Source organism: Nanorana parkeri, unplaced genomic scaffold (genome assembly GCF_000935625.1).
Source record: "Nanorana parkeri isolate BGI_ZX_2015 unplaced genomic scaffold, ASM93562v1 scaffold424, whole genome shotgun sequence".
NCBI classification, from domain to species: Eukaryota; Metazoa; Chordata; class Amphibia; order Anura; family Dicroglossidae; genus Nanorana; species Nanorana parkeri.
This window is the reverse complement of record NW_017306692.1, coordinates 961,736-988,314: the sequence shown is the minus strand read 5'-3', so window position 1 is coordinate 988,314 and position 26,579 is coordinate 961,736. Positions and strand designations below refer to the sequence as shown.

General features: G+C 42.6%; 1 protein-coding gene across 1 annotated transcript in view; it reads right to left on the bottom strand.

The window, feature by feature from the left end:
* The window catches only part of AHCTF1 (AT-hook containing transcription factor 1), a 64,595-nt gene that overhangs the window by 3,062 nt on the left and 34,954 nt on the right, over nt 1-26,579 (bottom strand). The window contains exons 21-34 of the mRNA XM_018559970.1: nt 25,583-25,770; nt 23,494-23,638; nt 23,238-23,369; nt 20,121-20,268; nt 16,126-16,273; nt 15,152-15,253; nt 14,742-14,949; nt 13,278-13,478; nt 12,319-12,700; nt 10,980-11,082; nt 8,462-8,541; nt 6,992-7,164; nt 6,448-6,708; nt 2,060-3,818 (exon numbers count right to left, since the gene is read on the bottom strand). Of these exons, the coding sequence (XP_018415472.1) occupies nt 2,060-3,818; nt 6,448-6,708; nt 6,992-7,164; nt 8,462-8,541; nt 10,980-11,082; nt 12,319-12,700; nt 13,278-13,478; nt 14,742-14,949; nt 15,152-15,253; nt 16,126-16,273; nt 20,121-20,268; nt 23,238-23,369; nt 23,494-23,638; nt 25,583-25,770 (4,030 nt within the window). The remainder of the gene's footprint in view (nt 1-2,059; nt 3,819-6,447; nt 6,709-6,991; nt 7,165-8,461; nt 8,542-10,979; nt 11,083-12,318; nt 12,701-13,277; nt 13,479-14,741; nt 14,950-15,151; nt 15,254-16,125; nt 16,274-20,120; nt 20,269-23,237; nt 23,370-23,493; nt 23,639-25,582; nt 25,771-26,579) is intronic.

Here is a 26,579-nt window from a genome sequence, read left to right as displayed (position 1 = left end):
TATATATATATATATATCCCACATTTATCAAAACCCAAGACAAAGGGCCATTCACGCCTATAGGAAATGTTAATATTTTAGCTCCAGGTTGGACTTCCAATGAGAACCATTTGTAAAAGGCCATTTTAGTTTACAGCAAACTTGTGCTTTGCTGTCATTTCTCACTACCCAGCAGCTTCTACTTACTCTCCCTTTCTTTCCCTGCTGCTCCATTTAGCATTGAGCTGAAGGATATACCTGGTACTTCTGGTATGACACACTTCATGGGACAGCATTGGTCCAGTCACAAGGTGAGTAAAAAGCCCTGTGTAAGATATGACTACATTGCTTTGTAGTTTACACGTCTGATCCAGGCAGCTGAATGGAATGGCATGGACAGAAAATAAGGTACGTATAAGCTACTGGGTAGGGCTATGTTCAAGTGAACCTGTTGCACTACCTTGCATGGGTAAAGCACAGATTCACTTGAAATATCAGTATAACTATTGCCTTGATGTAAAGATGCTGGAAGGGAGCAATTATAGCATTGAAATGTTTTATTCATACCAAAATGGAAAAAAAAAAAAAAAGAAGGTCAGAGGGCAAAGGCTGCAGATAACCACTATAAATGCATTATTTTTATTTAAAATGCATCTATAGCCAAATCTTTCTTTTTTGGACAGAATATGAATGGGTATAACCCCTGACCGGTCATTTGCTGTCTGTGCATCACTGTTGAATTTTCCCTTCACCTCCTCACCCAGAGACATAACAGGAAGCTAAAAGATATACCCCTCAGGCAGTTGTCTCCAGAACAGGTGCCCCCACTAACTTCCCTTTACCTCTTGTTCTGGGGACAACTACAATTTTGGATTTCCTCTCAAATTTCCTCTTGGCGACAATGGTCAGCAGTACAATTAGAATGGTGACTCTCCCCAATGTGCCGCAATAAAAAAACGTGGCCCTTACCTACTTAAGAGAGCTATGGGGTAAGTGTTTTTCCCCATAGTTCTCTTAAGGGTCACGGGAGGACATATACTAGCATCCTCCCGTGACCCAAAGCTCAGTATATCGCGAGCTACAGCTCACGGTATAGCGAGACCGCCGCAGCTGTGACGCATCATGACCTTACTGTCGAGATCCACCCAGCTGCGTGAGTAACAGCGGGCTCTGTCCATCTAGAGGCAGAGCCAGCTGTACCCGCCCCCTCCCCCGTCCGTTTCCTACAGTCAGCGCTATGAGGATCAGAGCGAGGAGGGAGGGAATCCCTGCGGGGAGTGGTAACTGACAGTCATGGCTCTCTGCAGGGAGATGATCAAGAAGTGAGCGAGCGACTATGTGTTCACTCACTTCCCGATCTATTGAGCCGTCCTGTGACAGCTTCATTGTCACACGTCGGCTCAAACTAGGAGGATGAGTGATTTTCCCTCACCTCAAAGTTCTCATTTAAGCAAAAGACTAGCAGCTGGAATTTATCTTTCCGTGATGTCATGGAGAAGGGGTAATGGCTTTTAGGAAGTCAGCTGCTCTTACCTAATCTCTCACTACTAGTAAGTGGTTTAAAAATTTGGCCCAGCTACAACCAGATAACATCACCAGCTATAATTTGAACATAATTTCCTTACAAAATGACAACAGCTAAAACTCCGTTTAGTGTCAGACATCCTGAAGAATTCTGTGCTACTTCATCTACATTACGCTCATTTACACAACAAAATAGAGGAAAGCTTTGTTCGGACATTGCTGGCTAGTAGAAGTCACGCAGAGGTCCTACATACCTCCCCAGGACTAGCCAAGCATTCTTATCCAAAAATATTGTTAATGATGGAACGGTTACAGTCAGTTGCACATTGAGCACACTTTATGAATACAGGAAATATTTTCCAGTGAACCTTGGATAAATATACCCCCAATATGAAATCATACTACTAATTCGATATTTAGCGTTCAGCAAAAACAATTCTTTCCAACGGACCATTTAAACACCTTCGGCTTACACCGGAAATCACCTATTAACAGCAAAAATAAGACCTCATCTGAATAATATATAAATACCGTATAAGAGTGCAAAGCAAAATACCTTTTGCATTCTTTCTTCGTCTTGGAGTAGGTGTGGTGAATGCAAACAAAGCTGTGGAGGGATCCAGAGACAAAGAAGCATTACTTAATCGAGTCCTTGTAATACGCATGCTTTTAGTCTGTTCTTCTGGATCAGCATTCGGCACCATGTCTTGACTGTCCACTGGCTGCAAAGCATGCAGCCTTTCCTCTACACTTTCTTCTGACACTGCAGGAAGGGTACGTTTTCTAGTCTGTCTGATTGACACGTTTCCTTGCTTTGTCGCTTTGGTCAATGCGGGCTCTTCAGGTGGTAAGACAGATCTTTCAGAAAGGTCTGTGGACTCTTCCCCAAGTTTGCTGACCTTAGATCTCCTCATGCTTTTTCTAGGTGTATCTACAATTTGCTCTTGTGACTGTGTATTTTCTTGCTCAGCTGTTTGATGGTCTATCTGCTTTTCTGATTTTATCCTTGACCATCTTAATGAGACTCGTTTTGGAGAACCAGGTGGGCTAGAATCTGCTTTGTAAGAAGTTTGAGTGACATTAAGCTCAAATTGCTTGACCAACTCATTAACAGCACGCTTTCCCCTACGACCTCTGGTAGGTGTGGTAACTTGTTCAGTTTCAGTTTCTGGATTCTTAGCTAATAGTTCTTTTTCAGCTTCTGGTATAACTTTAGAAGATCTTGTAATCCTTGTAGGTGTAAGAACACCAACCTTTAAATCCAGCAAGTCTTCGTCTCCTTTGTTCACTTGATCTAAAATGGGAGCTTTACCTCTGCGCGTTCTAGCTGGAGACAGGGGCAGTGGTACTGTGACCTCAACACTTGTTAACTCCACTTCAGTATTTTGATTCTTTTCAGGTACTTGGCTCCTATTTCTTGTAAAAATTTGTGAGGATGGTTGTTCCTCTTGTGAAGTAGACACTGTTAGCTTTTCTTCATTTACTTTGGCTTTTCTTCCTCTTCTGGGAGTTACAGGAAGCGGAGCTTCAATATCAGCACTGGTACCTTCAGTTATTCTTGTGGATTTCCTTACAGTTCTCCGTGGGGTTTGTGGGTTAACAACTACAGATTCGTCTTTCTTTGGCGATGTTTCTAGAGTTTCTTTAAGACTTTGAACATCCAATTTTTTTTGTGGGGTTGCTGCCTGGATGATGTTCTCAACTCCAACATCTTCTGATTTTTTCCCCCTTCTTTTAGTGGGGGTCCTAGAAGTGTGGACACTTCTGCGCTTCTTTATAGGCTCATTTTCTTGGGCTGATTCATCATCAACTTCAGAAGAAAAATCTTTGACGCTTGTACCTCTGAATACATCAAGCAAGTTTTCTTCTACAGCTACCTTAATTGGCTTGGGCACGTACGGCAAGGTCTCCATAATCTTTGTCTCTTGTTCACCATCTACAAGAGTGAAAGCATTTGCAGGGCATGTGTCAGTACTTTTTATCTCTTGGTTGGCATATTCCTCAGTCAGCGAGAATGAAATCTTTGAAACAGTTGTAAGTTCTGTGTCTGCAGGATGATCCGCTTTAAGCACTTTATCGGCAGTTTCATCCTCTTCTGCTTCACCTTCTTCCTCAAGAATTAATGTAAAATTACTAGCAGCATTCTCTACTTCAGCATCCTCGGTTTCCATAGAATTGCCATCATTAGACTGTTCACTTCTGTTGTGATCTTCAATATTTTCAGCATTGTAATCCACCTGGAATTCAACAGCTGGATGCAACAGATGGTTGCTTGTCATGAGTTCCAACTCCGGTACCTCTTTTTCCTTTATTTCCTATAAAAGAATGAAATGAAAATTAAAGATTATCTTATAGAAAAATGTTTTTTTTTTTACCAAACATTAAAGTGACACAGCTCGGGAGTTAATAGTTAAGGTGCTTAAATGCATTTTTAAGAATCATCAAAAATGTACCTTATGTGTGCATCCTCTAATCATCTCTGAATTAGTGCGGACACTAGCCTTCCTTCTGGACGGTGGCTACTTTTGTTCCCCCATGGTCCTCATGTGTTGTAAAGTAGCCACCGCTCCAAGTTCACTCCGGTGATGAATTACAATCACGTTTAGTTTACTCATTTGAATTGAGATTGTAGTCCAGCACACGAGTGAGCTTGGAGCTTTGACATTTCCTCTGGCTTGATAAAGAGGCATTTGCCTCGAAACGCGTAGCCCTTTTGACAGTCCCTCTCACTTACTAAGACGACTCCTGAGCCTCTCAGCTTCCCACTGACGATTGCTGTCATTCTCTTATACCGCTCACTGACAGTGTCGTACACTGCAGCTGAGCGGCTTTTCTCCTATGCAGCCGCCAAAGGCTCAGCCTGGCCAGCTGAGACCTTCCAGCATCTGACAGTGACAATCAGTGCCCAACACGCGGTGAGCTGCGGCAGCCCAACGCCGTTCCCAATTGTTAGCGGTTCCCATCCAGCCTCTCTCCCCTGGTCTCCAAGCAGTTCCTCTTCATTTGCCGGCACCACCACTCTTCAAACAGCAAACTGTGAGTCACCTCAGTTCACGAATATTACATTCTATACTAAAACTACTTAAAAAGGTTGTAGCGCTTCCGTTTTTCATTGATTCTGTATGTGGGGTTCATCTCCCTGTTTTGAGAAGCCAGCACACCTAATGCCACACATTGGTATTTAAACATTTGTATTTAAAAATTGACCCAATTCTCCAGTAGTGCGCTTACCACACATTTTTGTTTTCAGAGCTTGGAGCACTGGCTACTTTACAACACACTGAAACCAAGGGGAACAAAAGTAGCCACTCTCCAGAAGGACAGTGGCAGCACAAATTTAGAGATTACTTCTGGATCTACAGCTGAGTCCTGCACAAATAAGCTACATTTCTGTTACTAGTTAAAGCTATTTAAATTTTAAGTTGTAACCCCCGAGTTAAGTACCATTTTAAGCACATGCTTAAACATGCTTAAGCACATTTCATGAGTATAAAAAAAAGGTGAATGCGAACATATACTCCACTTTAAAGAATATGTTTCAGCAAAATAAAAAAAAAAACACATCCATTACATCTTTGAACATTTCCTCATCTTTTATGCCTTTAAAGAAACACTGCAACAATACCCGTCAACCCTGCCAGCGAACGGCTAAATTTATCTATATTGAAGTCCCAAGAAGCTTCATCAGTCCTGCCCCAGTTCTAAACTTAGACTACAGAAACCTCCCCTCCGTATGTCATTGAGAGGAAGAGCAGGGAATGTGCTCTGTGGATCAGTGTGGGTGAACTGGGCAGTGCCGACAACACTGCTTGGGACACTTAGCCTTAGGCTGGGTTCACACCTAGGCGTATCAAATACGCGCGTTACCGCTATTCGCTGTAAAAAACGCACGACAAACGCGCGTTTCCGAGGACTACCTGGCTGTATCCCCAATGGATACGCGCAGCAAATACGCCCCAGAGAAGTTCCTGTACTTCTTTGGGCGTAGGGCGTTTTGTAGCGCATTCATACGGCCTGTAATACGCCCAGGTGTGACATACCCATAGGAAATAATGGGATTTCGGTGTTTGAGCGTTTTGCAGAGCATAGGAACGCGCTACAAAACACCCAGGTGTGAACTGGGCCTTACATAATGGTAAACCTAAAGTGTGCAGTTGCTTTTGAGAAGCACTAGGAATCAGGGAGATCCAATAGGAAGCTGGAGCAGCAACTAGGCTCAGCAAAGTTACACTGTCTGCACTTGTGTTTATTACTGAAAGAACCATGAGATACTCCAAACTGCAGCTTCTAATCTTGCCTGTTAGATTTGGCTCTCGACTCCAAACACAAATGATATTGCTAGACAAAGCCCTGCATGATTGTGGTAAAAAAAAAAACTCAACCCAAAAAGGCAAGGAATTAAGTCACACTTGACAGAGCTAGAACGAGGACTCCAATGATGGCATAGACTCTAGAAGTAGAGGGTAACATGACTCTTGGCTGCAGGCGTTGGCACCATCAGGGAGGCATGCTGCAAACCCTCTGGAGCAGTCAGAGTATGAGGGCATCTGCTACAGAGGAGATGCCCCACTCCATGTCTAGAATCAGACATGCAATTGCATTGTGGTAAGGCAACATATAAGCTCTGGGTAAGACACCAGGCCTCAGCAACACAAGAAACCCAAACAGCTGGTAGCAGGTAAGGGTCGGATGGAAGGAGGTGACCAGAAATTACTGTAGTAGGGCATCAGGAACTGATTGGGTTTCTATGGAGCTCTTTGCAAGCAGGAGCAGTAGCAAGGAGACTGTTTTATACTGTCTGGCGGAAAAAACGAGCAGCTTACACAAACTCCACCAACTGGATATATCAGTGTTCCCCCTACTGCAGTAGAAACCGGTGTGGGGAATAGCGTGAACTATGTAAACAAGGTAGCTTCCGTTGCTCAGCCTGACCAGACAACTCACTAAACAAGTCTTCAGAGAGGCCAAGAGCTGAGATGATGCCAGTGGCTCTGGAAAGTGCTCCACAGCTAACCTTTTCCAGAATGGAGTCTGGAAAGTGCCCCACCCGAAAGCCAGTGCCCAAGGGCCATTTTCAAGCGCCCCTAAATTATAGAGTCCAGCGAGGTCTGAACCTGGTACACTGAAAACCAGGCTGAGGATGCTATACTGCGGAGCTGCAAACAGAGAAACAAGCTCTAGCATTGATATAGAGAACAGCCTTGACTGAACGGGAAAAAGCCCCAAAAAAACAAAGAATATAAAAGGTGCTAGCAATAAAATAGGTTAGTCTTCGAGTAGAACTGAAGAAAAGATGTTCATCCTCCCAGGATACCAACAAAAACAATGAGGCATGCAGGTAGGGGTAACTCCTGGGCTTGTCAACATTTTTTTTTCCCCCGGTCAAAATGTTGGGCAGCACAAATCACTGAGAGCAAACTGGTGTTAAGTGAAGAATGACAAAGCTATAAAACCTATGCTGAATATTAACATTTACATTATAATGTACCTCTTCCACACAGCGAGACAGTGGAGCTCTAGCCATAGGGTATCCTTGAACCAGGAAATACTTGTCTTCTTGTAATTCAACATCTCCATTGAGTTCCACCACTTCATTTTCTTCATTTAGATGTTCCGATAGTGAAGATGTTGCAAGTGCACAGTCATGAATACTAACAACGGCTACAAAGAAAGGAAAACATTTCTTATAAAACCAAAAATTAAATTAGGTTCCAACTCAGAAAAAAACGTTGCCAATATAAACAGAACAACCTTATTCTACAACACACATTAACGCTTTGGGGCAAGTACCTACCATTTACCAAGTTACTTCACAAATATAAACATCTTTGTTAAAATAGTTTGGGATGCATCGCAAAACACATGTATGGTTTGGCTATTCGAAAAAGCAAATTAAGCAAATTAAGGAAAAATTAGAACATTCGTAGCTACTAAAAGGGAGGAATAGAATTCTAGCAGCTTCAATGAAATTTTGCCAAGAACAGGCATCACACCTTCCATGCACAGCAGGTTGAATGAACACAGCCACAGATCACAGCCAGGTAATGACTCGCCGCCCGGCTTGCTGATTGGCCATCTCCCCAACCAATCAGGAAACTGGGCGACGAGTCATTACACGCTGCCCAGCTTCTTGATTTGCCTGCAAGCCGGCTTCATGCTCTCTCGTTACCAATTGACAAGGGGGCATGGAGTCGGCTTCTCGGCCAATCAGGAAGCCGGGGGGCGGGCAATGACTCATTGGCCAGCTTCCTGATTGGCTGGAAAGCCAGCTCCAAGCCCCCCCTTTTGTAATGACTCGCCGCCTGGCTTCCCAATACCAGAAGTTCCAGTATCGGGATAGACATCGGGAGCATTTGGGCGAGTACGGGTACTCGCCCAAATACTCGGTATCGGCAATGATCCTGATAATAATGTAACTGTACTGGTGTAACTAATTTCCACTGCCTGGAATAGTAGGTTCAATCAAATCTACATGTGATGCGAGATTAGCTTTTATATCCCTTCAAGTGTGCCCCAAAGTAAACATGCTTTGCACATACAGGGAAATGCCCACCCCGCTTACATTACCCAATCCCTTTGCTCCCTTGCTGTAGAGTGAAATATCCTGTATTTCCAGGTATGGGGATTATGTGACAGAGCCTTTCCGCCTAGGATGCTGCGCAGTGTGCTCAAGGGACCAAATGCCAGGCACCAGCGCAGTCACATGAGAGAATATTTAGCTCTATATAAGTCCCAGTCACAGCACTTGGGGAAGTAATACAGGGTCTCTTCTTTTTGCTCCCACAGATGAACAGAGTAGAGCGTGCAGAGAATAAAAAAAAAAAAAAAGGAGTGGGGAAAAATTAAAACTAACATACTGCATTACCTACATGGTTCACTAAATTTTTTTACAGTGGAAACCTGCCTCAGATTTGAGTACAAAATACATTACAACTTAAACATGGCAGGAAATACTTACATGGAGAGTCCCGAGTAGAAGAAAAGGATTCTGGATCTATACCAGCTGTCTGTGCGTTATCTTCTACCTCTTCCAAAGCACTAGTAAATAGTAAAGCAGTTTTAATATATATGTACATAGTATATTCCTTTATAATAGACTAGGGTAGCGCATTAGTAAGAACGCAAAGACAGGATGACTATTCTATATACCAAAATGAAAAACAAAGAAAAAACGGGCATATACATAAAAAAATAAAAAGCAACAAAAAAAAAACCTACTGTATATCTAAAAATGTAACAGTTATTTATTATTGATATAGAATGAAGTACTTAAAGAATGTCAATAGTAAAGGCCCAATACTAAGGATTCTGGTTTAAAAGCTGAACTTTGTGCAGGTCATATCTGCTGAAGTTTATGCTATGTCCAACAAGGCAGATATCCGACCCTTTATGGTACTTCGAGCTAAACGTTGTGCTACCCCAAGTTGAAGTGAAAATAAACCTTCCACGTATGGCGATACATTTTACAAGTAAAAGAGCTTACGAGCCTTAAGCATGGTGGGAATGGCAGAATTTGAAAACAGAATGTGAAACTCCTTGGGTCTCTAAACACTTGGGTTTCCACAACCAGGCCATTAAGCCAGCGACCGAGAAGCAGGGTGGAAGACTGGGCCCCGAGGTAAAAGATCTGGCCCATCTGGAAGCAGCCATGCATCGTCTGCCAACACATGAACCAGTGCCAGTGGAGGAAAGACATGTGTGTACGGATCCCAGGGGCTACTAAGGCGCCCACTGCATCTGCCGTTGGATCCCTTGCTCTGGATCCACCAGCTTGTTGTCCTGTAGCTTTTTTAATAATCTAATGCAAGGTAGTTCCAAAAAGATGACCTCTCACATAGGGTAAGTGCAAAAGCCAGATAGATCTGTGTATGTGAGTGGAAGAGACAAACACAAGCATTAAAAGGAACACATCGCATATGAAATGAGAAGTGTCATCTGATCCACATAAATCAATAAAATGTGGAGCAAATCCAGCAGTCGCACATCCTGTACGTAAAGATTTTGTCCAAGTAGCCAAATGAGGACAGTAGCCAATAATGGCTGAAGAGCCAAACCAGTTAACTAATATAGAGAAAAATATTCTCCAATGTTTTGTCAGTAGGATCCTTAAATGAAGGAGTGTAATTAATAAGAATAGTCGATTTCTTGTTAGGACAAGAAAATGGATACAGTCAAATCTTATTTGGCTTATGTCATTTTCTATTCCTATCCTAATAGTTAAAGCATTGAGGAAACCGAGACTGCTTATCCAGAATTCCCCAACCCTTATATAAAAGACTATAAAAAATAGGATGAAGAGGGAAAACCTTGCAGACATGCTCAGGGGAAAAACCTTGCAGACATGCTCAGGTTTTTGTGAAGATGGACTAGAAATAGCAGAAGTAGAAATTACAGCAGTACCCTCTAATTTTAAAGAGGAACAAACAGCCTCAGTTAAGTAGGCAACCGTTTCTTTCTAAAGCTCAGTGAATCTGTCACAGCCCAGCTACTGCATCAATGATATGGCATTAGTGTTTATGAGATGCACACATTAGGTGTATTGTATTCATGAGCTAAATCTATCACTATGTTTCTTAATCAATGAAGGAAAGAGTGCACACCCAAAACACCTAGATAAGTGTCACCAAGTAGCCCCTGCATCACTTTCACGAGTGCTGCTGCTTCCAACTGAGTGAAAACTCAGTCAACAGCATTCGGGGAAAAGGAGGAGTGAAATAAACAGTAAGCCTGAGCAGTAATAAAGAGGAGAGCTCCCCCATGTGGCCAACGTGTGAAGTACATAAAAGTATAACTAGCACAGTTCACCACAGCAAAACCTCAGAGGCCTAGTAACATACAGGCCACTTGTGACTGGAATCAGAAACATCAGTCACACCGACATAAATCACAAATGTCACAAGTTTCTGAATAAAACTCGTAGTAAGACACAGAGTAGAAAAAAAAAATCAATTTCACAGTGTTCAGCTAATGACGGTCTGTTCTGACAATTCTGTTTCTTAGACAGCAGGAAAATTATATAAAATAGGTCAAACTACACAAAGGCATTTAGCCACATAGGAGTCTAAAAAGCACAGCACCCAAGTAAAATAAAGGAGGGAAAACACCCAACCTTATAAAAAACTGGTAGATGTAAGGGATTATGTCCCAAAAGTGGTAGGATTTTAACGGTTTTGCCTAGTAAAAATTTTTGCTAGAGGAAGCAGCATAGCCCTACATCTCAGAATGCTTCAAAGGCGTGTCCTCAATGGACGATGGAGAAAAATATAAAAGGACAAACAATTGGAATGCGTTTAACAAAGTCTATTATGGTTGAGGCCTTTTTTGGGGTGTGGTAAAATGTATTGGTAAAGGCTTTGTTACTACTTGCAGCCATGAAATATTACTTTTTTTAAAAAAAATTGCCCAGTTTTATTTTATGAATTGTGCTTAGAGCTTAATTTGATATTTTAAACAATGAGAAGATTATGAGCACTTACCACTGAAGTGGAGGAACAATTTCCTGCACCGTCGTTAACTGGTGTAATGTTTCTTGGTAATTTTCAGTTAGTGAATGATGGTCAGTATTTGCTTCCTCTTTATCTGGTGAAAAACAAAAAAAATGAGATTCTCATCATCGATTAGATGGTTGGGGAAGAGAAAGGGGAGAGAGGGGAAAAGGGAAGAGAGAGAAAGGGGGGGGGGGGGGGGGAGGGGGGGTGAGGAGAGTGACGGGGAGAGGAGGGAGGCGGGGGGGGGGGGAGGAAGGGGGGGAGGGGGAGAGACAGACTGAGAATATTTTTTATAAAACCAATCGATTATTTTTCAACTAATCGATTATGAAGATAATCGTTAGCTGCAGCATTAACATTAAGTTATTCATGCCTACTTTCTGTGATCTAACACTTAAAAATACAGGTAGTATACTCTGCAAATCTTTCAAAAAAATTGCTTCATATGACCACCCTTTGTGGTCATATGATAAAAGAGCACAGGCAAATCAGAAGCAGGGAGCTGCACCAAAAGGGGAAATAAGCAGAAATGCCCCAACATAATGACTAAGTGACCCAGTGAAAAAAAAAAAAAAAAAGGTAGAATCTTATTTTTTTTTTAACAGTACCTTGGCAGGCCGTAGAGATTCTGACATTTTAACCACCAAATTTTTACTTGGAGTGTATCCCCAAAGAGGTCCCATACAGCTAGGGTCTAGATGCAAAAAGGCTTCCACAGGGATCGACTGAGCCAATGCATTTTCCAGAACTTTAAGGTGCCTGCACTGTTGCAGCCTTTAGGCCAAACGTGGTTCATGTAAAATTGGAGTCTTTAATCTAGCCAATTTAAATAAATCTGTGAGGAAAGAAATTTGGTAGCTGCCACTGCCAAATTTGTTTTGAAAAGTGTTGTAGTCCAGTTCCTGTCATCAATGTGGCATCATTGACCTGCAACAAGCATGCAACTAGTGGAGTCAGAAAACCCCACTAATCCATACTTTTCCCTGGTCAGGTGACTCGCTTGGATTTTTAAGCAGGAAGATAACAGCCCTGGAGCTGGACCTTTAAAAACTAAATCAGCAATAGCAGTTTCAATGTTTTAAACAGGTCCATGCATGTACTTTGTCTAAATAACTGCACCACACATTCCCAGATAATCAAATATGACAGCTGCAGGAAAGGGAAACTGCAAAAAAATTATAAGTCACGTTCTGTCTTTTCCCTCATTTTAACAGCAAACGTAAGCACTGAAAATGGAAATCGGATTTGAAATATAGCCAGGGTGCAGGGGAAGCCACAAATACAGACGAGAGTATTTAGACACATCTACACATGCAGTTAAACACACCTTGATCTTGCAGTTCCTGAAGATGCATTTCTACTTTTGCCAAGTTGACTACTTCAGAAGGCAAGGACTCTTTATTGATGAGAGGCTCCGATTTAGCAGTTATGGTAACTACTTCATCTTCCATGTCTTCAGGTGTTGGAGCATCATGATACTCCAGTGTTGTCTGATCTGACCTTGCAGATATATTACTTGCTTCCCTACTGGCTTCTACCTTGCTGGTACTCCCATCCTGGATACCAGATGAAGATTCATCCAGCTCGTCAAGGTCTTCTTTAGTAGAAGTGTTGCTTAGAGACAATGCCATTCTTTCTGGCCAAATGGTATCCTGCGCAGATTTTATTAGAGGGGAGGACACTGGCAGATCCTTGTCAGGGGTTAAAACCTGCAATGACAAATGTAATAGAGAAAAGGAATTAGTGTTTGTCCATGTTAAATTAAAGGCACCTTGTATTAAAAATGTATTTTTCAAATTAGGATTTTGTATACAACAAATGAAGCCGACAGTAAAAAAGAAAAAAAAAATTAACCATTATAAACCCTGTAATAAATGTAAAGTGACAATATCATGAGTACCACGGGCCAGCCAACTGCTGGCCTTCTATAGGCATTTTCTGGGTCAGCAACACCAAGCACTGAAGCCAAAGTGTCACAATCAGAGGTGCACCTAAATGTTAATTTCCAAACCGAAATAAAAACAATTGTCAGGCCGAAACCGACAATTGTCGGCATTTAGACAAAAGTGCCATTTCTGGCCGATAAGTTTCGGCGGCCGATATATCGGTGCATCCCTAGTTACAATGGTAGCTAGTGAACGATCACACTCATAAAGAACTACGCAATAGCAGCCTCCATGCTTCCCACATGACAGTTCCTTTAAATTGATGTAGACACTACATATGCCAACCTAAATATTCAAGTTGCAAATTCCAGGTCAATAAAACGTATATCCAGAAGCTTACCCCTTTGACATATTTGTTACTGATCTGTTCCATAAAAGAGATTTTAGATTCTCTAGGTCGTAAAGGAGGTGTAATTGATCTTCCAGGAGAAACTGAAGGAGAAGCCAGGGGGGTAGTTCGGGTGCTGGACCTCAAAATAGACTGAGGTGTATGTGCCGTAAAAACAGAAGACACTGAGCTTGCAGCCAAAGCTTTTGCCCTCTGTAAGGGAAACATATCCATTAATAAAACCGATATTAAATTGTAACCGGCTGTGGTGATATAGCAAACATTATAACAGATGTATATGATGCACCTAAAGTAAACCTGCCATTACTGACCTTCTGCAAGTTGCTCTGCTTTTACAGCGACAGTCGCCTCAATACATTATGACTCAATGATGGCAAATAAGTATGCACATTGTCAAATCTATCTACATATTTCAGACTTTATTGAAATTCACAGCAAATCCAGTATAATAGTGAATAAAAGTGTTTAAAGTAACAAATGCCAGCACGGCACACCCCCAACCAGCTACAACCTCTCACATGTTTCACCCGTAAACCTCTATGAATAAGCCTACGTGTGAAACATGTGAGAGGTTGTAGCTGGTTAGGGGTGTGCAGTGCTGGCATGTGTTACTTTACACACTTTTATTTACGGTTATACTGGATTTGCTGTGAATTTCAATAAAGTCTGCAGTATTGGAATTCTCTGGATAGTGCGGTCTGTTCGTATACTACTACATTCCAAGGTGAAGACGCACCTATTGGACCAGCACCTGGGGAGTCCTGATGGCGGCTAAGTAATTGGAGCGGTGAGATTCCATTGGCTCTATCTACATATTTGTTATAGGTTAGTAGCACAGAGTATTGAAGCATCAGTGGCAGAGATGAAGGCAACTTCTGAACTCTCCTGAAAATGGGAGGTGCCCGCCGTCATGTACTGCAACTCCATTACACCTTTTTTTTGGACTGCTTAAGGCATGTTAACCCGATCTGTGGCAGCACGAACACCACCAGCAAATCGCTTCCGATGACTAAAAGATCAGCAGCATGCCACTCCTGTGCACACATTCTCAGCTGTTAAGATCCTCTGCAGCATACCACCTGCAATTTCTGGCAGCTTAAAAATGCAGAAGGGTGAGGGAAGATGCCCTTTTAGATTGTGGGCCCTCCTTACCATCTCGTCTTGAATTGTATTGTGATTCTAATTTCTTCCTTATATTGTAACGCGCTGCGCAAACTGTTGGCACTATATAAATCCAGTATAATAATAATGCAGACAGCTTTGACAGCTACTACATTACATGCAGATATCTTTGCACTGATTTGTTGGGAAGGAACAGGTTGTGGTGCTGTGTAAAGGCCAGTAAAGAGGTGCGTCACGGGAAAAGATTCCTCAGATAAGGCTTCATCACTGGGCTCAAATATTAAATACACATTCCTTTTAAAACACAGCACGTTTTTAATCTACTTAAATTACCTTTACTATAATAGGCGTTTCCAAAAGGTTAAACTCAGATGCTTTGGTCAAGTTTCTCAAATGCGCAATTTTCCGCAGATTTGATTGAATGGGACTAGAGGTCATCAACGTGCAAGATTTACGAGGAGTTCGTTCAGCAATCATCTCAAAATCTGCATCTCGAGGTAAAGGCTCTGTCAAGACGGGATGGACAATGGATTCCAGTAATCTGTGGAAACATACATCATAATCCAAACATTTAGGACAATGGCCCATGTTAAAATCAAGAAAAAATAAACAAATGTGCATAATGAATTTAATAGAGTGTAGACTGAAAAAGATGCTTTCGGTGAGACTAACAAAAAGGAAAATAATATTATTTTGTATCATAAGTCTAAACCGTGCACATTTCTTGGTGTGTAGTTACCAACCTTGACACTCTTCTAGATTTGGATACAGGCGTACTAATAAATGCATCGGGCACTTCTAAATGTGGCAAAGCTGTTACTGGATTCTGCTCTTCAGTGGGTAAACTGCAAAGTAAATGGAAGTCAGTTGCTATGCTTTACAATTAAACTGGACTTAGTCTTCTCGTTTTAGATAAGAGTGGGGAAGGTTTAAAACCTCAGTCTTGTTTTTATTGCTGCCTGCGCAGCCAGTGGTGAGCTTTCCACTCACTTCCTGCCCCTGTAACAGTGTTAAATCAAGGGGTCCAATTGCAACACATCATCAATAGAAAAGTAGTGGACACAGCAGATCTGAATTCTCAGGTACTTGCCCCAAGAAGTGACCTAGGAATGCAAGCCACACACACAGCATATCCCAAGTGAATCTCAAGACTTGAGGGAGTCTGCTGTGACACTGATAGTGTCAGAATTGGCTTACAAAATATTCTAAATAGAGTATCCAAATTTATAATACTGGTGTGATATTCCTGGGAGCTGTGGAAATACTTTGAGCACTAGGAGTGGAAATGAACTTAAAAAGAAAAAAAAGAAAGAAGAAGTAGTTCCCCAATCAAATATGAAGAACGAGCTGATAGAGGTTCTAAATTATTTTACTGCTGTTGTGATTTGCTGGCCACACACACACACCTTAGATTTTCTGACAAATTCTACCTTTTTCTTCCCCGGAGATGATTGACTGGATCAGGGCAACATTCCACTGACAGTATTGATAATAGTTGGCTGGTTTGAACGGCTGTCGTTTTAAAGCTGGTTAAAATTGCCAGAATTAATGTGTATATGGCAAGCATTAGAAAAAGAACACCCTAATGGCAAGAAGTGAGGTGAAAGCTACTAAATAGGGTCACAGACTGCAATAAAAATCCAAATTCTAACCCTTCCCCACTGTATCCAAAACTATTTTTCACAGTAAATGTATTAAACGGTAAAGAAAGCATTACCTTTTATAGGGAGAGAAGTCCATTTGAACATCTGTGGAGGAAACTTCTTTTATCTTCATCAGTACATTGCTGATAAATGTTGCCTTACTCATAACACTTCCTGAAGGAGCTTGTTTTACAACAGTAGATAAGGGCTTGGGCCTGGTCACTTAAAGTAAATAAAAAACACAAAAGGGCAAATCCAAATCAATGAAGATTAAAAGGAAAATGTCTAGCTGTTTTGCATATATTCTCTGTTATGGTCATGAAAAATTATTTTTTAGGTAGAATTTACATTTTCAGATCCAGCTGGCAGGTGTTGCTTTAGTCCTATTTGCACATTTACCTGTCCTCTTCTGGTTTAAAGATAGAAAGCCCGTTGTTTATAAAGTTCAGCAGCTTAAGATTAACTTTGCACTACCTCTGATGAGGCAAAAAGAAAAGTTTGCTTTTCAAGGAAGGGTGTCCGTTTTCTTAAAGACAAAAGGAGAAGGTAAGGTATGATAAAAGGTACAGGAGAAGGTATACAGGATCGTCCTTGCAGCTTTGTTTTGCCAATGTCCAACCGCCCGAAGGTGGCAGAAAAACACAGCACTACCAAAATGGTGTCTATTGAAGTATGACACAAAAAACCTACCCAGAATGGGATCCCACCAGTCCTGGGAGAATTCTCCAGTGACAAAAACCCTCTGAATGGGAGAAGAATCCTTACTAGCCACTTGGTGGAGAGGCTGCATAATAGCGTTAAGGACTAGCTAGTCCATAAGGGTAGTCACGATTGACTGCTTAGGAACAAGAGCTGCAACAGCAAAGAAAGGGGGCTGAAGTAAACCGGAAAGAGATGGGAGGGTCCCCAAAACCCTATACTACCGGGGAGGCACTCAGGAAGGTGTGTGTGGGGGAAATTCAGATACCACTGAGGAAAGTGGAAGGATGAGATGAGAGTAGTGGCCTAGAAGGAGCACAGCACCAGTAGCTAAGCTGACACAGGGACTGAAGCAAGGGGTCCAGGGGTGAGAGGAACTCAAGGGGATTGGGAATGCTGCACTACTTTGTGCGACAGCACAGGGAACCGATGAAGAGTGCCAGAGGCAAGGGAGTAGCCCGTAAGCCAAAAAAGGCAATGAATGCCCAAGGGGGCCAACTACCCAGGAACCCACACAGATGCAAAAACAGTTGGATGTGGGGGCGCTTCATGCAGGTGGTTTTTTAGGTTTCTGACTGTCCGATAGTGCTCCCAGGCCCTCCGAGACTAATTGCAGAAAGGAATTACCTTTCACGTTCAGGCAGGTGTACACTCAGGCCTTCAAAGATGGTATCAAGCGTAGGATTGAAAAGACGGCATCTCTTGAAGACCAAAAAAACTCAGATGTTCTTTGGTTAATGTGCTAATGCCATATCTAGTGTGCTCTGAGCATCTGATTGGACATTGGACCCATGTAGAACACAAGCTTGGAAGCTTTTTCTAAAAACTTAAGCGTAGGGCTCCAGACATTTGTTCCGCATGCTGAAGGGATCTAATTCAGTGATGGGAGATCCTTTTTGAGGTATCGGAGCCAGTCTATCGCAGTTTGACAGCTTAAAGATACGAGTACCTTCCAGAGAAAACTGGGATTTTAGGATGGAAACCAACAGCTGGTCAGTAGAATCAAAAGGTAATCATGCATTTTCTACTACACTAGTGGTTTTTCGGTTAGGTGGGTCACTGGAGGATGCACTGTGGGTACATAGCACAAATTTCAACAAATTTCCTCTCAAAAAGGGAAAAAGCTCAACACACTTTCTGGCTGGGCCAGGGACCCTTCAGAGGACTGACTTGAATAGCGGGTGTAATAGAAAGGTATTTGCGGTTGTAGGAGCTCTGAAAACCCCAAGGCTGGGGAAAGCAGGCTGATCCTCCCCAGTATAGCCCAAATACTGTAGTGTCTAGTAAACATTAGGGATGGACTGTGGATATGAGTCTGATGGTCATAGCAACCAGTTCCCAAGGTGTTCTTAGGCCTCAGACAGATCAGAGATAGACTCTGCAGGGGGAAGACCCATGGCAAAAGGGTTGGGCAACTCAACCTCACCTAGCCAAGCTAAGGGAGACTCCAATGAGGAGGACCCAATAACCATAGGGCCACTTGACATTAATATACTCCGAGTGCAAAGGTAACATCCACAGAATTGTGAGAGTTAGCTGGGGGTCACCCATAGCAGTGGGGCTATCCCATCTGTATCTAGACACAGACATATTGTGACTGCATGGCAGTTATACAAATATGTTCAAGGTACAAGGCAAGGCCACAAGTACTCACAAACCCAGGCAGCCGATGAGGGTCAGATGGCCAGAGGTGATCAGGTCACTGCAGGAGAGCAGTGGGAACAGACCGAAGATCACATGGTGGTTTTCAAAGCAGGAACGGCAATGAGATGGTGCCTTCTCCACGCTGAATGGCAGTAAAGAGTGTGCACCCCCCCCCCCCCCCGCAGATGACCTCAGCACTCAGTGTTATACCCTTCTGAAGTAATCTGGCGGTAGTGGGAATTTGAAGAGCACCCAATATGAAGCCTGAATTATGGTCTGAGAGTGACCTGCAGATGGTGGGAGTGAAGTTGGTGCACCCTTGCAGGGACCATTTGGGGGTTGACAAAAAGAAATCAGTCTTTCTGGAGGGGAACCTGTATCTGAGATTTACCCTCCCAACCCGAACTACACCCAGGCAATGATGTGAAATTATATTTTGATGAACTGGGGCCAGCTCGAGGGATGGAAGAAATGTTGTCCTAGTTAAGATGGAAGGCTGAAGAACAGAAGACTTCCTGGATTTCAAGGCCAAGTTTCGGAGCCACCAAGCAAGGACAACCTGGTCCTCGGTGCTAAATGAAACAGTCTGTCCAGGGACTAGACTGATATAAAATCTGCAGGGGAAAGTGCAGAAACTTGTGGCCTCTGGGGTCAAATAACTGATTTTGGCCATAAAGCAATTGACCATAGTAAAAACCTCTAGCAAAAGTGGGGAGGAGCAGGCCACGTTTGCCAGAGCAGCGGAAGACTAAGACAGGAGACTCTAGTAGTAGAGGGCAACACGATTCCAGGCTGCAGATGTTGCTTGGCTAAGTAGGCACAATGCAAGCAGCACTGGAGCTGTTGAGTGCAACCTGATAGCCCCCAGAAGTCAGGCTGTGCAACAGGTCTAGAGTCATACATATTACAACCACGTAGATATATGACAACGTACGGGTCAGGGCATGAGGCAAGGTCTCATGTAATATAGAATCCCAACAGCTCTTAGCAGGAGAGTGTCAGATGGCCAGAGATGGCCGCAGTCACTGTAGGTGGGCAGCAGCAATGGATCCAAGATCGGAGTTCCCTGTAGTTCTTTGCAAACCAGAAGCACCGGCAGAGAGATGCTTCCTCTACCGACGGGAAAGACGACCAGAATCGGTCTTCTTTCCAGTTAGCGGATGACATCTGTGTTCTGTCCCTCAGTGTTAACCCCTTTTGCGGCAGTTCAAAAGCATTCTGAGGATCTGAGCAACACTCATGGCACAAGTATTCAGAGACAGGGCAAGCACTAAAACAATGGCAACAGCTCTAGATCTGGAAAGCATTCCGCTGAGAACTTGTTTATGAAGGAGGAAGAAAGAGCTTTTAAGGCATCCATCCTCCAAGACACGACACAGATGATGTATCCTCCTGCCTGCAGCTGATTGACAATATCACAGCCTAGGCAAAGTTACTTCCCTGAAGCGCAAGGACTGTCTTTTTCAAAAAGAAAAAAAACGGAACAGCTTTTTAGGGAAATTATACTTAATGGCTACATGTCAGCAAATTAGATGTTCAAACTTGTACCACTTTATTATGCTAATACCTTACAACATTTTGAACAAACACCATAAACCATTTTTATTTTTACAGTAAGGAAAGGTTCAAACATATTTTATCTGCCATCGGGGATACCACATTGAAGATTTTACTTTACATTGAGTGGTGGAAAAACCACCAAGAACAATTGTGATATTTAATGTACCTTCCTTCCAAATCGTCGAGGATAACGCAGAGTGTTTAGTCCTTTCACCTGCAAGAGTTCGCTGTACCCCTGGCAGTGTTTTGCTATACTGATCAATTATAGCATTACGGGCCACTGCTCTCTCTCGAAGCTTTCGATCAGAATCAAACTACATAAACAGAAACAAATGATAAAATGTACAAAATAGAATGATAGAGATTATTCCCAATTCAAGATATAACATTTTTTTTGTCTAATCTGTAAAATCAGGTTTGTTTCTTGAAGTACATCACAGGACACAGGAAGTTAATTCTTAGATCAATGGTTTATGATGCTACCTTTCGATGATTGAACACTGACAAATTAATCAAAAGCTGCAGGACAATCCTGCATAACCCCTTCCTACTCACAGCTTGCCTCAGTTTTATAGCAAGCAATACAGAATGGATTACAGCGTAAAGAGTGGAGTGTCCGATGATTTACTCCAAGAAACAGATTTCACAGGAAAGACTTCTTGGAGTAAAATACAGGACACAGGCAGATTCATGGACAACTGGGCTATATGCATGTTTCATCGGGTGACTGTACGCTGGTCACAGCTGTAAGGAGCCCCACATAACTGGTCCCAATTCTCAATTGTTTTAGCAAGCAATAAAGGACACAAAAGGGGAGGGTCCTGTGTCCTGAACTGCCCTCCAAAAACAGATTTTACTGGCAAGTCAAAAATCCTATTTCCTGGATTGTACAGTACAGGTCAAAGGCAGATTCGGACGTCAATACAAAATACAACTGAGGGGGTGGGCAACACAGCAAGCTACACCAACAGGGCAACAGAAAAAAGCAAGCTCTGTAGGGTCTGCTGAATGTTGGACATCAGGACAGTGCCGAACTGCTCCCAGAGGAGCAGATCATCCAAGTACCCTATGGGGATCCCCTAGGGGAGCAGCCTGGCCAAGACAGGCACCTTGATGAACCATCCTGTGTGCCGAGGACATATCGAAGGGAAGAGTGACAAATTGGGAATGCTGTTAGTTCACAGCAAAACGTAGGTAGTGACTGAGCAGGGAAAATGGGGGTGTGTAAATACACATCCTTGATATCCACCGAGGCAGAGAAATCTCCCAAATAAAGGGAGGCAATGATAGATCAGAACCTAGGCACCATAAAACTCCTATACCAAGAGTGCTGAGAAGTGTCCCTACTTGCAAAAGAGGGGCATCTCTGCATTGTGAAGAGGGCTTATCTCCTGCCTTGGTGGTTTTGGAGATCAAGGCCTTGCTGCAGAAAAGTGCACCCTTTGCACTAGGAAATTTGATGCTTGAGAATGAGTCTTGGGCTTTTTCTGAGTCAAGAAGACTTTTTCCCCCCTGATGACTTACTTGGACAATTCTAAGGATCTTCCAGCAAGGGGGCCTCCAGTAAAGGGCATGCACTCTAGGTGTTTCTTGCAGGGGAGCTCCACCAACCAATACTCTGGCCAAAGGATCCCCCCGTATGTGAAAGGAGAGAAAGCGAAAGGTTGCAGGAAAGAACGCCAGCATCAGTCAAGATAGATCTGGGGTCCCTAGCCATGGACCAGACCAACAAGGTCCAACAAACTGCCATGGAGGCAACTTTGGGCTGCATAACTGGGCCTGCAATGGCAAATAAGGCCTTAACAAGGGCTGCTAACCTCTTGTCCGTGAGGTCCTTGAAAACAGATCCTCTACAGCCTTGGTTCTCAACTGGTGGTTCGGGACCCAAAAGTGGGTTGTGACCCCGTGTTCAGTGGGTCACCGCATGCCTTCCATTTTTCTAGGCGAGGCTCCTCAGATTCCCCCTAGCACAGCACTGTCCGTTCTCACAACACGCAGCCAATCAAAATATGCTGCCCGACGCTGAGTGTCAGCTTGAAATAGGGCAGGCTGGGGGTATGTCCGCGAGGGAGCTCCACCCATACATTGCTTACAGCTCCCTCACTTGTCCTGTAGAGGTGCCTGGACCAGAGTGACATCGCATTCTGGCTCCCAGCACCTCTACAGGGCACGCAAAGGAGCACATATGGATTGAGCCACAGCACAGCAGCCCACACTGGACCCCAGGCTGAGGATCCACTCCAGTTCTCGTAAGATAGGGAGACTGGATGGATTTTGTAAAAAAAAGATAATAAAAACCATTTTGGAGCATGTATGTGTGTGTGAGACTGTCTGAGTGTGTGATAGTGTCTGTGGTTGTGTGTATCCATCAGTGTTTTTGAGGGCCTGTTACCATGCGATTAACGCACCTTACCATGCAATTGCACCTACCACTCGTTCTGGACTGGGAGGTGTGTTGCATTGCCATTCATTTGAATGGCACACCAAAGGCATCTCCCACCCACAGTTCGATCGCCCGCACCGTAACGCATAGTACCGCAATGCTGTGCGTTCCAGTGCAGAGCAACTTGGGTCACGGCTTAATGACCAAGGACAAATGAGGGTCCTGAGGTTACACAGGTTGAGAACCACTGCTCTACAGGGACTGTAAGGGTCTTGTTCAGGTAAGAGATGCAGGGCTCATGGTAGGAACCACCCACTTAAGAAAGCTACCCTTCAGAGGATACTGCTGGGCAAACCATTTTAGGGGACAGAACAGTTTCTCAGGGTGAACTCAGTCACCATACAACACAGGCTATAAAACTGAGAACACACATAAAGTGACCCAAATGTGTGACCTTAGTAAGGTCAACACAGGCAGTTCTAACTACAAACAGGTGAGAACCGCATTCCACAAGGAGAGAAATCGTGTCCTTCAGTTTATGGAAAGAGGTCAGTTTCTCTTCACAAAAAAAACTCCTGAGAACAGTTCCTTCCTCAACTTCAGAGTGTGAAAATGCAAAAATACTGTAGACACCTAGTGGCCTGAAGCAGCATTAGGGAAAACTAGTGATGAAGTACATCCATCACCTAACACTAGCAAAAAAACAGAGGCAGGCTAGGGTTATGCAGGGCTGTCCTGTGGTCTTATTACCTCCCTGTGCCTTGTGGTGTTGAATCAGGAAATATGTATTTTCTTCCTCATCACAAAAGAAATGAGTTGTCATGCATCAGAAACCAGTTATAACCTGCACAAAAAATATTCCTCTCCATCTGATGCCTACATGTGGGCCTATGGACTTACCATTTGGTAACCTTTCAAAGACTGGTTCAGCTGCAGAGCTGGGATGTAGTTGGCTCTTTGCAAGTGATGTACCAGAAGCAGTTCTTGATTCTGCACACCCCCAGTTGTCTGCAAAAACCTTTGTAAAAATCCCTGCAATTTAAATGAACATGCTATACATTAACAACCTGGTATATTCAGTAACATGACATATTTAAGACTAAAGCTTCATAGTTTAGGCAATGATGATCATGATGTTTTAGGTTTTATTACTTACCTGCTCACAATCAGTGAAAGTTAATTTTAACAGATCTTCCATGAGTCCCATTTCTTGGCATGCTTCATACATGTGCTTTAAAAGCTCTTCTACATTCAGTCTGGTGGAGTGAAGTCTCTGTAGATTCCAAGCCTCAATAAGATTTCTAAAACAGAAATCAAAATATATGTTTTAACCATTCCAACAAACTACTCCATTTGTTTAGCAATGCTACAGATTTTACATGTGTAAATTACACGCATGGCGACACAAACCACCTTTATGTGCAGTCGTATCTGTAATCAAGAGGCAAGAGAAAGCTGTATAGTGAGCAGCAAATGTATTGGCTCATAAAAACAGATCAACTGAGCATTTAGGACCTAAAACATGGGCATGGTTTAATGGGGTCTGCTCTCTGGTGGGTTAGTTACAGTGACTAGGCAGGGTTGCCCTTTGTCTGCTTTATTTTTTAATCTTACATTGGAGCCCCTATGACTTTAAAAAGCAGGATGCTAGGTGTTAGGGAATGAAAATGGTTCATTCTTCTTGTTTTCATGTTCAGATGACTTTCACTCTGTAGAAAATATAATATAAACTGAAAGCTTTGGCCATTTTTTTTTAAGGCTCTATAAAAGGATTAGGGGAAGACAGAAGTGTTGCCTCTAAGGAATATTATTGTTACTGGTAATATAGTCAATTTAGGAGCATTAAAGCCACATTACATTAACCCCTTCATGACTGAGCTTGTTTTTAGTTTCTGTTCGTAAATGACTGACACACTTTTGACATTTTTGCTGTGTGATTCTTCCACGTCAGTAATATACTTTCTTACAAAGTGCACCCACACATATTATATATTGTTTTTCAGAGGACAGATAGGGCTACACATTTATATCACATATGTGTGTCTAACGCCTCACTTAGGACAAATAAAATATAAAGAGAAAAAAAATATTCTCAGCGTTTAACAGCCCTCTAAAGAAGCAAATAACTCGTCACGTACAGTGTACGTGACAAGTCATTTGGTCCCTTTGTGGCTGGACGTACAGTGTACGTCTCCCGTCACGAAGGGGTTAATCAAAATTGCCTCCCCCTGCTGATGAAGAATCTATTGCTCACTTTAGCCAGCGGTTCAGTCCTCTCTCCAGTGCTGCAATGTGGGCAAGAGGCGACAGCACATTCTCATAATGTGATACTATTCCTGCACCGAATATAGTGCATAAGTAAGGACTGTGGCAAAAGGGCCGGCAACAAGACTTCCATGAACAGCAGATAGGGCAGGCTGGTAGCCAATAAAGGAACTAGTGGGGAGAAAGTGCGGGACTGTGGAGGAATTGTAATCATTCTTTCATTCAATAGGCTAAAATGAGAAGAATTTTGTGGGGAGGGCCTTCAGGAATGACAAAGTCTGTCTAAAATAAAAAAAAGCCTCAAAACAACCTCATCTCTGATTAGCACAAGAAAAGCTTCTTGAAGGATAAGGCCGCCAAATCAGACACTCTTCTTAGGAGGTAATGGCCATGAGGAAGGAAACCTTGTGAACGTAATATCCCTGATAAGTCGATTAAAGGGTGATTTCTGGAGAACGGACAGAACAACGTGGACCAAGAAGTGTACAGTGAAAACAATTTGGGTGGCACCTATTTTATATTGTTGCATGTTCCCATTCACATAGCATGAGCTAAAAAAAAAAAAGTTTTAAAATATGCTTCTTGCAGTTTCAATTGTTTTCACTTAGATTAGGGTTTCTTGTAGGGATGTCCAGATACAGATACCAGGCATTTTCACAAGTACTTGTATGATATTCGTTCTACTAAAACACTAGCCAATAAAGAGGCATAATTGGAGTGGGCATCCTGGACTGTCCTATAGCTGTTTGCCAGTGTCTAATCTCCTGAAGCCAGCTGCATAGCCCTCCGTACCCAAATATTCCCTGTGCCCCTTATTGCACAATTATAAAAAAAAAAAAGTTATGTCTTTCCACCTTAACCAGGGATTATTTTAAAACTATTCTAGCAAAGTTCTTGTAAAATAGTAGATACAATTAATTTCAAACAGAGTCTAGTAAAATGTTGTAAGACAAAATTGCAGCAACAAATATACAACTTACTTGTTGGCCAGCAGTACTGTGATATGTAGTCTGACATCTGCACTGCTAACTGCTGGAGGTTTCATTACTTGTATATAGCGCAGGGCTTGTCTGTAGTCACCTTGGCACAATAAAGTTTCAATGATCTGATTATGCTGCCAACTCATCACACGACTTGCAGCGGGGTGAAGAATACAGTCCAGAGAATTCTAAAGAAAAGTGGAAACATTGCTTTACCATATTTTTTTTCAACTATTAGCAACTGAGAAAATGGGTTAATAGCCGCATCATTAGCCAAGTGTGGACTGAGGTACAAGTTTTAACAAACTGGTAAAGGCTCATCCAAAACTGCTATCCCATTGCAGGTTGGCTGCTAACAGATACCTGTTAATAGCCAGATTCTTAAAATGATCTCTTCATAAGATTCCCATATGTAAAAAGACAGACCAATAATTTAACCCAGCAACGATTTGTATTGATGTGGTCTTCGCCACCAAAAAGTTTGCAAAACACATTTACTAAAATCGTATAAGTTTCAGCATGTGAAAGTCATTTTTATAATTTATAAATTCAAAGCTTTACTAAAAAACATTATCTGGTAATCCGGTCACCAGGATTCTTGTTATAGGCTGACAAGACTGTCCCCCAATAGTTCTGCATGGTTACCCTGTCAAGCAGCTCTCCTAATGGAGACAAGTGGCCTTGCCAATGTACTGGCATGTTCCACTGTTGTCACCATCAGGAAACCTACCCTGAGAAAATCAGATGCATGCCATGTACACAAAATGGTTACAAGAGGCTGGAGGCAATCAGCAGTACATAAAGATGGACTGTTATTAAAAGCAAAGCAAGCGTTTATGATGCGTCATGCTTTAGAAAACTAAACCATCTAGTTAGTTTGCCAGCTAGTTGTATGTCCTTAAATAGATGTTAAAGAGATGTAATAGAGATGCTGTCCAACCAGGAGTTGATGCTTTTTCATTTGTAAATGCAAAACGACAAAAAAAAAAAAAAAAAA